General features: G+C 37.2%; 1 protein-coding gene across 1 annotated transcript in view; it reads right to left on the reverse strand.

Annotated features, from left to right (window-relative positions):
* RYR2 (ryanodine receptor 2) overlaps positions 1-14556 on the reverse strand; it is a 582989-nt gene that overhangs the window by 130855 nt on the left and 437578 nt on the right. Inside the window, exons 68-71 of the mRNA XM_052640524.1 lie at positions 12038-12358; positions 10187-10427; positions 9035-9122; positions 7187-7279 (exon numbers count right to left, since the gene is read on the reverse strand). Of these exons, the coding sequence (XP_052496484.1) occupies positions 7187-7279; positions 9035-9122; positions 10187-10427; positions 12038-12358 (743 nt within the window). The remainder of the gene's footprint in view (positions 1-7186; positions 7280-9034; positions 9123-10186; positions 10428-12037; positions 12359-14556) is intronic.

Consider the following 14556-nt stretch of genomic DNA (forward strand, 5'->3'; position numbering starts at 1 on the left):
CTGTGCTAGGGTTACCTCAAATTACAGAGTCTAATTTTCACTGGGTAGTGAGGGTCCTTTTTTCTATTTAGAGGGCACATTCGAAGACTAAAATTAAAACTGTCCCATATACCTTTGTTCGTATATATGAAATTTCTTTGTAGCAACAAATCAAACATTGAAGATACATTTATGATAATGATATGGTGTATTAGTTTTGAGCTGAGAAAAAACAGAAGAGAATTTAATATACAAATGATTTGTCTTCCCCAAAAGAAGGCAAAATATATCACAACATGATACTGAAAGAAGTTTTTTGCATAGTGAAAGTTTTGAAACAACTGAAATCATGTAGTGACAGTAGTTGATATGTTAATAATATCATATCTATTATATAATGTATTATATCATTACATATATAGCATATATTGATATATATATATCAAATCTATAAAATCTGAACCACAGTAATAAGAATCACATTCCCTTTCCAAAGAGATGTACTTATAGCTTCAGTCATGTCCAACTCTTTGTGACCCTGCAGACTATAACCCGCCAGGCTCCTCTGTCCATGGGGATTCTCCAGGCAAGAATACTGGAGTGGGTTGCCATTTCCTGCTCCAGGGATCTTTCTGGTCCAGGGATCAAACCTGTGTCTCTTACGTCTTTTGCATTGGCAGGCAGATTCTTTATCACTAACGCCACTTGGGAAGCCCACTTATTCCACAGATCCCACCTTCATCTGTACCAATTTGTAAGAGATTATTCTCATTAAGTTTCATTTAAAAAGTACCAAGAATAGTTATTTGTACTCTTAAATTCATTAATCTAGAAAAATAATGAATTAGTGATTTTGAATGAGCTCTTTGCTAAAAGGAAACATAGCCACAGTGATTAAAATAATCAACCCATATGAGGAACCACCATCCTAAAATGCAAACGAATTATGCAAAACATATTTCAACCCAACACTGGTAATTCGGTCTTAGAAAAACAATATTACTAAATATTAATACATTAAAACCTACATTGTATTGGTGTTGAAATTTTCTTTGATTTTAACTTCTAAAGCTCTTTCAGCTTTATGGTTGCATAAGTAAATGGAACTTAAACTTGGTTTGATATTTATAAATATTTAGGTGACCTTATAATAAAAATAATTTAAATCAACCCTAAAGGCAACACTACATTGTTCAATTTTGAGAAATATTAGAAAAATTAATTCCACCTATGCTCAAAATATTATGTAATCTTGTTTTCTATACCACAGAAAATCTGTAAACTGAAAAGAATAGTTAATATATCTTTGGACATCTATGGCTGATAATAGTCCACTATTGGTATGAAGAAATTAAATATACGCAAAACCAAATATCCTCATGGACATCTGTATGTGTTGGTTTTGCTTGTTCAATGCCTGTTTCCTCTCCAGACTTTGGAGCTCCATTAGGGAACTGGTCAAACCTATTTTGTTCCTTTCTGTATATAGAACTAAGCACTATGCCTGACTCATAGGAGCTGTTCAATAATTTGAACAGAACTGCTATAGTTAATGAATGTGCATATTTTATTTTCAATCCATTACCTAACATTTGAATCAGACATGAATACACAATAACATGGTCAATATGTAGGTACTGATGGAAGAAAATTTCAGATATTGAGATCTGGGGAAGTCATTCTTGGGTCATACATTATTTAACTGAAATTTTACGCTAACCAGAACAGCCTGTTTTGTGACCCACCAAACGCTCATTGCACATCTGCTTTAACCACTGAAGAAAATAATACATTTAAAAAATTAAAATAGAGTAACAATCATTCAAGCACCCAAAATGGAGCTCAGTGGCCACTGTGAATGTGGTTGGAGGCACGATCCTGCATTACTGAGAACCTGAATTTTCTGAACTCTACCAGACTCAAGGACACCACCAGCCACCCTCAAAACAAGATCTGCTAGCAGCTGCAAGCTATAACCTTACAGTCTCAAGATCTCCTCTAGTAACTATGCAACTATTTCAGATTCCAGTCAATCCTTACTTAACAAGCACACTTACTTCTTGCCAGTTCCAATCATAATTCTTGACAAACAACTTAAGTAATTTTCTGGTGTTTGCCTTTATTAGTCTCCTGCATTTTGCAGTATGGCAGAATACACTTCTGACGAGTGCTTCTTGAATCTGTGTCTCCCAGGTTACAGTTCTGTTTGGCTCTGATAAAACTCTTGTTTATCCCTATTAGTAGACTGTTTATTGATTATTCTGTCGACTGCATAGTTAAGGAGGAAACTAGGATAAACAAACTCTATCTTAAATAAATCTGTGTGTGTGTGTATTTCTATCTTTCTCTCAGACACACCACAAATATAGCTCCAACAAATTCACCTAAAGTGATCTAAAATTTAATAGAGGACCAAGAAAAAGGGAAGAATTTTCTAATATTCCCCCAATGAAATGGCCTACAACGCTCCCAAAGTAGACACAAATAAAATCATAGATGATTTAAACAGTTTTAGATATACAAAGTATAAAAGTGACACTATACGTCAAAAAGACAAAAGATACAAGTTTTGGTGACAAAGTGGAAGAAAGGGAACCCTTGATTAGTGGGAATGCAAATTGGTTCAACCACTGTGGAAGTGCATGGAGGTTCCTCAAAAAATAAGAAAACTAGAACTACCCAAGTATTATGGCCAATTATCTATACACTGGCCTCCCTCTAGGCTACAGATATTTTGCTTTAGGTCAAACTGAGCTTCCCTATCCCAGATTACCTTACTCCACATTGGTCTGCTGGCCAACTTACAGTCTTCTTCTAATTTTAGAAACGATACTCCAAATACATAGTGATTATCCCTGCTTGAGGGACTAGCTGAAGACTTGATATGTGACGATTTGTCTCTTGGTTGGTGTTTGTATTGGTCTCAATCTCTGTTCAGAAGGAGTTCCTGACAATCTATTTCACATATGATAATATACATGTTTCAATGCTATTCTCTCAAATCATCCCCCCTTCACCTTCTCCCACAGAGTCCAAAAGTCTGTTCTTAATCTCTGTATCTGTTTTGCTGTCTTGCATATAAGGTCATCATTACCATCTTTCTAAATTCCATATATATGCATTAATATACTGTATTGGTGTTTTTCTTTCTGACTTACTTCACTCTGTATAATAGGCTCCAGTTTCATCCACCTCATTAGAACTGATTCAAATGCATTCTTTTTAATGGCTGAGTAATATTCCATTGTGTATATGTACCACATCTTTCTTATCCATTTGTCTACCAATGGACATCTAGGTTGCTTCCATGTCCTGGCTATTGTAAACAGTGCTGCAATAAACATTGGGGTACATGTGTCTCTTTCAATTCTGGTTTCCTCGGTGTGTATGCCCAGCAGTGGGATTGCTGGGTCATAAGGCAGTTCTATTTCCAGTTTTTTAAGGAATCTCCACTCTGTTCTCCATAGTGGCTGTACTAGTTTTGCATCCCCATCAACAGTGTTAGAGGGTTCCTTTTTTTCCATACCCTCTCTAGCATTTATTGTTTGTAGACTTTTTGATAGCAGCCATTCTGACCAGTGTGAGATGGTACTTCACTGTGGTTTTGATTTGCATTTCTCTGATAATGAGTGATGTTGAACATCTTTTCATGTGCTTGTTAGCCATCTGTATGTCTTCTTTGGAGAAATGTCTGTTTAGTTCTTTGGCCCATTTTTTGATTGGGTCACTTATTTTTCTGGAATTGAACTGCAGGAATTGCTTGTATATTTTTAGATTAATTCTTTGTCAGTTGCTTCATTTGCTATTATTTCTCCCATTCTGAAGGCTGTCTTTTCACCTTGCTTGTAGTTTTCTTCGTTGTGCAAAAGCTTTTAAGTTTAATTAGGTCCCATTTGTTTATTTTTGCTTTTATTTCCATTACTCTGGGAGGTGGGTCATAGAAGATCCTGCTATGATTTACATCAGAGTGTTTTGCCTATGTTTTCCTCTAGGAGTTTTATAGTTTCTGGTCTTACATTTAGATTTTTAATCCATTTGAGTTTATTTTTGTGTATGGTGTTAGAAAGTGTTCTAGTTTCATTCTTTTACAAGTGGTTGACCAGTTTTCCCAGCACCACTTTTTAAAGAGATTGACTTTTCTTCATTGTATATTCTTGCCTCCTTCGTCAAAGATAAGGGTGTCCATAGGTGCATGGATTTATCTCTGGGCTTTCTATTTTGTTCCATTGATCTATGTTTCTTTCTTTGTGGCAGTACCATACTGTCTTCATGACTGTTGCTTTGTATTATAGCCTGAAGCCAAGCAGGTTGATTCCTCCAGTTCCATTCTTCTTTCTCAAGATTGCTTTGGCTATTTGAGGTTTTTTGTATTTCCATACAAATTGTGAAATTCTTTGTTCTAGTTCTCTGAAAAATACCGTCAGTAGCTGGATAGGGATTGCATTGAATCTATTGATTGCTTTGGGTAGTATCCTCATTTTTATTATATTGATTCTTCCGATCCTTGAACATGGTACATTTCTCCATCTATCTGTGTCATCTTTGATTTCTTTCATCAGTGTTTTATAGTTTTCTATATATAGGTCTTCTGTTTCTTTAGTAGATTTATTCCTAAGTACAGAGACTCCCCTGGTGGCTCAGATGGTAAAGTGTCTGCCTACAATGCAGGAGATCCAGCTTCAATCCCTGGGAAGGGAAGGTCTCCTGGAGAAGGAAATGGCAACCCACTCCAGTATTCCTGCCTGGAAAATCCCATGGATGGTGTAACCTGGTAGGCTACAGTCCATGGGGCTGCGAAGAGTCAGACACAACTGAGCAACTTCACTTTATTCCTAAGTATTTTATTCTTTTCATTGCAATGGTGAATGGAATTGTTTCCTTAATTTCTCTTTCTTTTTTCTCATTAGTGTATAGGAATGCAAGGGATTTCTGTGTGTTAATTTTATATCCTGCAACTTGACTATACTCATTGATTAGCTCTAGTAATTTTCTGGTGGGGCGTTTAGGGTTTTCTATGTAGAGGATCATGTCATCTGCAAACAGGGAGAGTTTTACTTCTTCTTTTCCAATCTAGATTCCTTTTATCTCTTTTTCTTCTTTGATTGCTGTGGCTAAAACTTCCAAAACTATTTTGAATAGTAGTGGTGAGAGTGGGCATCATTGTCTTGTTCCTAACTTTAGGGGAAATGCTTTCAATTTTTCACCATTGAGGATAATGTTTGCTGTGAGTTTATCATATATGGCTTTTATTATGCTGAGGTATGTTCCTTCTATGCCTGCTTTCTGCAGGGTTTTTATCATAAATGGATGTTGAGTTTTGTCAAAGGATTTCTCTGCCTCTATTGAGATAATCATGTTTTTATGTTTCAATTTGTTAATGTGGTGTATCACATTGATTGATTTGCAAATACTGAAGAATCCCTGACCTCTGATGGCCTCTCTCTATGCCTCTGTTAACACTGGTCTAAACTGACAACATAATGACAAAGCAAAGTGATTCACTAACAGTTTTCAGTCCAAAATACCCCTGTGAAATGTATACTCTTAGTACACCATCTTCCAAAGGAGCAACTCCTCACTCTTCAGGCTTATTGTCTTCCCAGAGAAAATAAAATTTATCATCGTTTTTGAGAGTTTCAATAACATAGACACACAAAATAATAGGCCATAGCAGTCAGACAACTAGGGATACAAAGCTTCAGCTAGCATTAGTTTTAAGTTCATGTCTAGTAGTGTCAAATACATGGCATTTACAACTCTAAACAGGACTAGAGTATTGGGTGATGCTGTTTTATTTTCCCAGTGATCATCAGGGAAACAAATTAGATGCACTCTTGGGGTTCAGTGGGGTACCATCTCCCTTCTACCAAGGCATCTCTCTTCAGTAATTTGTTGAGTTGGTAGAGATTGATATCCTTGGCTAGAGTGCCATACTATTTTGCATATGTGACCATTCACTAGCATACCTTGTGTGCTATCCCATGTAATATATTCATCTTCTTATTTAGTGGTAATACAAATAATAAAAGCACATATTTTTCAGTGTTTTGAAAGGTCCTCTGCAGAGCTGGACATGACTGAGCAACTATGTGCACATGCCAGTCCTCAACTTGAGTGATAGAGAAAGCAAAAATTTCCATTTCATGTGTGAGAATTTGGAATTTCTCCACATGGTTCTTTCTTAAACAATGCAGCTAATTATTTTGAGGTGTATATATGTACATATATTTACTCTTGATGAATATATATCATTGACTAATTATATGTACATCATACTGACTGGCAATTTTATGAATGTGTATGCCTATTAAGCATGCCTTATTATTCTGATGCTTTGACATTTTGGGCCTTGCTTATCTTTGATTGCTCCTCCCAGAGCTAGTCAATTCCTAGAGATACAAAATTACTTGCCTGTAAGCACATCTTTCACAGACAAACCAGTCAATCCAAAGTCCTTGTGCTCCAGTCACCTCCTTTACCTGAACCTCAGGCCACCTGCACTCATCACCAAGGACCAGGCACCAGACAACTAGGAACAGTCCCTACACCCCAGAGCCTGCTGAAATTTTTCAAATCATCCAATTCTAAACCTTCTTACCCTACGTTGCCTGCTCCTTCCCACAGAAACGATAATAAAGGTTCCTGTTCACATTCTCCCCTTCCTCCCTCTGCCTCATGACTTACCCTTCTGCTTCTAGGGAACAGTGAATACAATCTTCTTCCTTCATGATAGTCATTTCCATGTCTATATAACTTACCACACCTGATTACAAGTCCTGCTGCTGCTGCTAAGTCACGTCAGTCGTGTCCGACTCTGTGTGACCAGCCTCTCCCATCCCTGGGATTCTCCAGGTAAGAACACTGGAGTGGGTTGCCATTTCCTTCTCCAGTGCAAGAAATTGAAAAGTGAAAGTGAAGTTGCTCAGTCATGTCCGACTCTTTGCGACCCCATGGACTGTAGCCTACCAGGCTCCTCCATCCATGGGATTTCCCAGGCAAGAGTACTGGAGTGGGTTGCCATTGCCTTCTAACAAGTCCTAGGTATCCTTAAATCTGTGTGGGTGTGTGTTTAGTCAGCAAACAATATTATCAAATCTATCAAATTCCAGGTATAAACCATCAAAAGATCTAAAAAATATCAACCTATTCAATTAATGAACATTATATTCAAACATTTTCTAGAACATAAAACGGATTATAGTCATACCTTTGACATCTTTGATTTGGTGTCCATAATAAGGAAAGACATATTGTTGATTTCATTCTGCACCACGAAGTTCTGTTCCTCCCTTTTGAAATTCTGAGAAGTTCCAAAGGAAGTTTCAATTAAAACCACAGAGGTAAAAAGTTCAAATAATTAGAGATTACACAGGACCCCAAAGTTTCTACCAAGATAAGTAGTAATTTAATATATAAGACATAAAGAAAGGAAACAAATAGTTGTTGAATATCCAGTGAAGATGCCTGGCTGGGAACAACAATTTTGGGAACTAAGATAGAAATATGAATGCTTTAAAGATGGGAAAACTAAGATTTAGGAAATTTAAGTAATCAAGTCACACAGCTACCAGGGGATAAAATGAATACTCGAACTCCAACTACCTGATGAAAAGCATATGTGCTGCTTTTGGAATAAACACAGATTTACTAAGGGCATGCACAACTACAACACAACTTTCTGTCAGATATTTTAACTGCTTTTTCATGTACCCTAACATTATTTTATTCAATTTCAATTTAGGGACATAAAAACACTAGCAAAGTGAAGTGATTAAGCACTGGTAGTAGTTAAAGCAAATATAGAATAAAAGCAGAAACCACAGAGTTTTAAAAGAGAGACTAACAATGTAACTGTATGTCCTTCTTTTTTAAAGAAGCATAACCTGAACAAAACAACTTCATAGTAAGCATCTACATATATTAATAATTGATAAGTAATTAAAGATTTCTATTGAGGACAGAGAATAGACTAAGCCTCAATTTTCATACAGCTCATATTAATATTCTAATTTTACTATTAATCTTATGGATACCTATATAGTTTCACTTTTAAAAATCTGGGTTAGAATATATATGGGGAAACAAGTAATGAGACTTTATTTTGGGGGGCTCCAAAATCACTGCAGGTTGACTGCAGCCATGAAATTAAAAGATGCTTGTACCTTGGGGGAAAAAAAAAACAAAAAACTTTGACCAATTTAGACAGCATATTAAAAAGCAGAGATATTACTTTGCAAACAAAGGTCCATCTAGTCCAAGCTATGGTTTTTCCAGTAGTCATGTATGGATGTGAGAGTTGGACTATAAAAAAAAGCCAAGTGCCAAAGAATTGATGCTTTTGAACTGTGGTGTTGGAGAAGACTCTTGAGAGTCCCTTGGACTACAAGGAGATCCAACCAGTCCATCCTAAAGGAAATCAGTCCTGAATATTCATTGGAAGGACTAATGCCGAAGCTGAAACTCCAATACTTTGGCCACCTGATGCAAAGAACTGACTCATTGGAAAAGACACTGATGCTGGGAAAGATTGAAGGCAGGAGAAGGGGACAACAGAGGATGAGATGGTTGGATGGCATCACTGACTCTATGGACATGAGTTTGAGTAAGCTCTGGGAGTTGGTGATGGACAGGGAAGCCTGGTGTGCTGCAGTCCATGGGGTCACAGTCAGACACGACTGAGCAACTGAACTGAACAGATTCGTGTTTTAAATATATTCATGAAATTCAAAAGCACATATTCAGATTTTTTCTTATTCTTAAAAGTATCATTGGGCATTCACCTAAAAACCTACTGATTGTGATAAATCAGTATGATAACTCAGGGCAATTAAAAATCTCTGTGACTGAGGATAAGTTAAAAAAGTCAACAGAAGGCTTATACTGCCTCAAACTTCCCAGGGAAACCTTGTCTCTCTCCTCACCAGTTTAATGATACTTATGAGATAAGCTTAAGAAACTAATAGGTATTAACTAAGGGGATTGGAAAATTGATTAAATTTTGTAAGTCCTTAACATATACGAAACAGTAAGCATTGTCAGTATTTTTTCTACTTACATGGGATTTTGACCAGTAGATAAACACCTCAGCAACCATGCGGAAAAGATCTTCTGCTTCTTGGTTAGGCTCTTTCAGCCACTTTGCCCTGGATCATATAATAAAGTGGTGCCTCAGTTACTCTTAAAGTTAATTAAAAAAAAAAATCACCTCTCAAAGTTTGAAACCAGGTAAACTGAGGGCAATTGTGCTTGCTCACAGAGCTCATAAATTGTTCAGTGTACAGTTGTAACCTTTAAAATAATTTAAACATTGTAACTGACAAACTGCTAGCTTTCAGGTGTGAGACATGGACTGCTCCAGAATGGAATCTCCAACTGTAATTTCTGCTTGGTGAAATTCACTTATCTACAAATATTTGGTAATGTAATCCTCATGCAAAATCTCATTGCTAAGTAGTGAATGAAGCAATTCCACTGGGACATATGAACCCAGTAAAGTTATGACTGAATTACAGACATTAAATCACTTTTGAACATTCTACCTCAGGGGTCCCCAATCCATGGACTGTTACCAGTCCATGGCCTGTTAGGAACCAGGCTGCAAAGGAGGAGGTGAGCTGCAGGCAAGCAAGCAAAGATTCATCTGTATTTACAGCTGTTCCGCATCACTTTTTATCGCCTGAGCTCTGCCTCCTGTCACAGCATGAGTGGCATTAGAACTCGACTGTAAACTGCACATACGAGAGATCTGTGTTGTGTTCTCCTTTTATGTTGTTGTTGTTTAGTCACTCAGTTGTGTCTGACTCTTTTGTGACCCCCTGGACTGTAGCCCACCAGGATCCTCTGTCCATGGGATTTCCCAGGCAAGAATACTAGAGTGAATCGCCATTTCCTTTTCTAGGGGATCTTCCCAACTCGTGGATCAAATCCATGTCTCCTGCATTAGCAGGCAGATTCTTCACCATGGGAAGTACCCCTTATTTGCAGAAAAACAAACTCAAGGCTCCCAGTGATTGTGCATCATGGTGAGTTTCATAATTATTTCATTATATATCACAAAGCAATAATAATAGAAATAAAGTACATAATAAATGTAATGTGCTTGAATCATCCCAAAACCATCACCCTCAACCCAACCCCAGTCCACGGAAAAATTATTTCCTATGAAACCAGTCCCTGGTGCCAAAAAGGTTGGGGACTGCTGGTCTACCTGTTATAGTCCACAAATCTAATCAGGAGTGGATAGAAGGCATAGAGATCTCTGGCCAGGGTGGTGAACTCATCTAGGATGAGAAGTTCGGCTTCAGACATATCTCCCCTGGCCTCAGATTTCAGATGGTCCTCTTCTGATACCACCATCGCTGCCTTTTTCTTGAGCTTCTCCATTAATGGCAAGAAATGAGTTTTCAAAAGCTGAGGTTTCACTTTATTTATAATAGGCTGGGAAAACACTGTTTGAAGAAAGACATTAATATGCTGTTCTGCATAAACATTCATTAAATGAGGATTAGATGGTCATTTTAATTGTAGCATGATTAAGCCTCCCTCTCCTCCAGCACATGGCTTCCTTCAGAATTCAGCCCATGCCTCAGCCCCTTTTCTAGTCCCAAACCTAATTACATAGCTGCTGCTCAAAAATGATTACTGAATTGAATCTGATGTGCTTCCTTGTTTTCAAAAAAGAAACTGGTAGCTAACTGAGAATTAAAAAGAGACATTCATTCACTTTGGAAATCAATTACTTTCCCACAAAGAAGAAAAGTTCCCCAATGGAAAAAGTCCCCTGGGCCCCTCTTTTTTTTTTTTTTTTTTTAAAGAAGAGAAACACACTGAATAATCCTATGAGACCACACGGCTACTACTACATAACCACTATGCCATTACACTTTAACTATCCTCATCTTTGTTCCAAAGGAAGAGTTAGATTACATATAATATTGCCTTTTTATATAATAATAGTTGAAGCTGTTAACAACAGTTATAAGCTTGATTAGGCCATTTTTTAAATCTAATTTTTATCTTATATTGGAGTATAGTTGATTTACAATGTTATATTAGTTTCAGGTGTACAGCAAAGTGATTCAGCTATACATATACATATATCCATTCTTTATCAGACTCCTTTCCTATATAGGTTATTACAGAATACTGTAGAGTTCCCTCTGCTATATAGTAGGTACTTATTGACTGTCTATTTTATATATAGTAGTATGTACACGTTAATCCCAAACTCCTGATTTATTCCTACCCCCACCACCCCGCCCCAAACCCCAGCAACCTTTCCCATTTGGTAATCATAAGTTTGTTTTTTAAGCCTTTTTTAAAATGATTTTTTTTCCTGTAAGTGTAATATAGATGCATTGGGGGAATGTATAAAAGAGAAATGTTAAAAATGAACCATAATCACCCTATCCAAATTCATAAGACATTGGTATATTGGGGGGGGGGGGGAATTCTGTCAATAAACAACTTTATATGTATACTTCCTAATTCAAGTTTTTAAAACTTTTAATCCTCCATGATATTCTGAATATTCTGTAAGTCATAAAATATTGAAATCTTAACATTTAAAGAAAGCGTAATATTCTGCAATATGGATATACACAACCTATTTAACCATTCTCTAGTTCCTGGTCACTCAGATTGCTTCCAATTACTAAATATAAATAGTGCAATCCTCCCTGACTCCTGCAAAGATAGATTACTAAAAGTGGGTGAGTTCGAAATCCAGCGAGTTCAAAATTTTTGTCTCTGTCTACAGAATCATTAATTTTGATTGCTGTGTTATAATTAATCTTAGCAAGATTAATCTTCACAAGATTGGTCAAATTAAGAAAATGTTTACTAACTTAAATGTACTAACTATATGGAAAGTTAAACAATGTCTGATTAAATCTAGTTTTTTTTTTTTGAGAACAGCAAACAGCATGAAAAAAATAAGAATATTGTTTGAGTACAGAAGCAAATATTAATCAAGACTGAGAGAGGAAGATTCTAGTCTTCTGCACTTCGAACCTTTCTGAAAACAAAACGTAAATGGCACATTCCTTCTCAGTCTTACCTGCTAACCTCTTCATCCAGGCTCCCTCATCAATACCCAAGTTATTATATATGATTTTCAGGATATTGCCCAGCAGTGTGTTCATGTGCTCTGAGTTCAGAGCAGTACAGCACATCTCAGCCCTTCCTGGATTATTCTCAGGTCCATGCTCCCACCAACGAGACATGTAGCTACAAAGCATGGGCAGGATAACTTCCATCACGTGTGGCATCTGTGTGTAGCGAATACCGGACTCAGCCAAGTCCACAATTTCTTCCATGAGCTTCTCCAAAGACGGTATATTTGGACAAACATCTTCCACGTTAGTAGGCAAATTAAGAGCTAGAGAAACATACAAATGACACGTGTTCGGTCAAACAAGTGACCTGCAAGCCACGTGGCCACTGTTAATAACGGACATGAGCAACCATTTCATGCTGAGCTTCAAAACTCAGCCAGACCTGGCATGTCTTCAGCTGGATCCCACTCCCTCTTCTCATGGTAGCTATTTCAAACTTTCTGGGCCCCCAAGTCCCGATTCCACCACCTGAAGATCAGCAAATGACCATCCCTTGTACTTCAGAGCAAACATGAGTATCAGATGTCTCTCCCTCCAACTGCCTGCTCTCATGTGGCCAGGGTTTATGCATCTGGTTTCACATTCACCTCTATTCCCCTTTTCAGAGGAAGGAGTTCTGAGGTTCACTGTTCCACCTGTGACCTAATGTCAAGCCTACACTCCAGCAGATGCCTTGCTCAGGATTGCATTTTCAGCTCCTTCTCCACTGTCTTCTCCTTAGCAGCCTGTAGATATGTTTAAGTCTCTCCCAGACTGTTCACTCTTCAGGTGCACTCCTAGCCACAGATGTGAATGCTCTGCTTTCTACCACTAAACAGTTTTATTTTTTAAATCCTTATCTAAAGTAAAACTTCACATCACTGACCAAAATTCCCTTTTCCTAAAATCCCCCTTTCCTTAACTTCAATGCATTCAGTCTTTCTGGACTCTTTTCTAAATTTTGCCAGTCTCTTTTTACTAAATCTTTTCACCTTGCTGAACTTTCATATGTGGGTTTTCTTTAGAGATTTGTGTTTACCTCACTTCTCTTAGCTTGTATGTTTGCCTAGGCAATTCTGGCCATTCCTATGAGATTCTATTCAGGCAAATTAACTCTAAATCCCATGTTTCCTAAAGTTTTGTGTGAGTGTGTGCTTCATAAGGAATGCGTCAAAAAGCCAACTGCAAATGGGTCTAAATTTAAACTTGACCTTTCCTCTCCAATCTACCTCTTCAGCCTGTACTAGTAGTATCTCAGTGAGGACAACGTTGTCTGGTGAGTCACCCAGGCTAGAAACCTGGGAGAAATTCTAGGCTGGGAGGCTCCTTCATCTCCTATAGGAGATGCTTCTATCTCAAGGATTTCTCATAACCTCTGCACTGCAAACTTCATCTAAGGGGCCTTATCCAATCAGATCTCTTCTGAATTACCACAGTCATTTTCTAATTGGTGACACGCACTACTCCACCTCTCTTACTTCTGTCATGATGGACTTCCACAATACAAACCTACTCATGTCACCCCACTTGTCAAAACCAGTGAAAGGGTCCTACTGCACTGGTACAGTCCCCATTCCTTACCTGACCTGGAAAGCCTATCTCACCTCTTCTTGCTCTTCCAATACTTACCTCATCTTTTCTCTTTCTTCCTTGAAAGCTATTGCCACCTCAAAGTACTTAAAAAGTTTCCCCTAAGTACCACCGTTGCAGTGTCCCTAATTTCAAGGCTCATATTGTACCAACCTTGCTAAGTCTTCCCAGGTGCTCTTAGCTCAAACTGCTTTTTTGCATCCCCAGTGTTCTTTATTGTGAATTCTATCACATATATTCATCAGTTTCTCTCCCTGGATGCATCTAGAACCTCCCAGAGGAAAAGAACCAAGTCATATTCATCTTTGTATTCTGTTTCCTCCACCTACCAACAATCATATGTTGAATGGCTTGAGTAAAAAGTGAATGAAGGAGAATCATTAAATGCAGTTTCTTTGCTTTGTTATGAAAATGATGTAGTATGAAAAATAAGCAGGTAAATTATTGGCTCTGTGTATTTGCTTATCTGTAATGAAATAGCAATGTGCTTCATTCTTGATTCATTGCAAAAATATTAAAGGATCAAAAATCCTTAATAAGACAACTTAACAAGACATGCTTACACAGAAAATAATACAAATTTAACTGTGTTTTACTGTTTACAAATATATTGTGCAACTATCTAGAAAAATATTGCTAAGTTATAGTCAATATATTTTCCTTTAGCTTCCTCTCTGTGATATGAAATTAGAATTACAAGCTAGGTAAAGTAAATAATTATTCAACTTTTAAAAAGCATTCTTACTTGAAAAATTCACTATAAAATTAGTGTAACCAGTAACTCCCATACAAACATGAATTACACAAAATGATCTCATTAATCAACATCTACTTCTGTTTAATTGACTATGCCAAAGCCTTTGACTGTGTGGATCACAACAAACTGGAAAAT

This window comes from Budorcas taxicolor, chromosome 5 (genome assembly GCF_023091745.1).
Source record: "Budorcas taxicolor isolate Tak-1 chromosome 5, Takin1.1, whole genome shotgun sequence".
NCBI lineage: Eukaryota > Metazoa > Chordata > Mammalia > Artiodactyla > Bovidae > Budorcas > Budorcas taxicolor.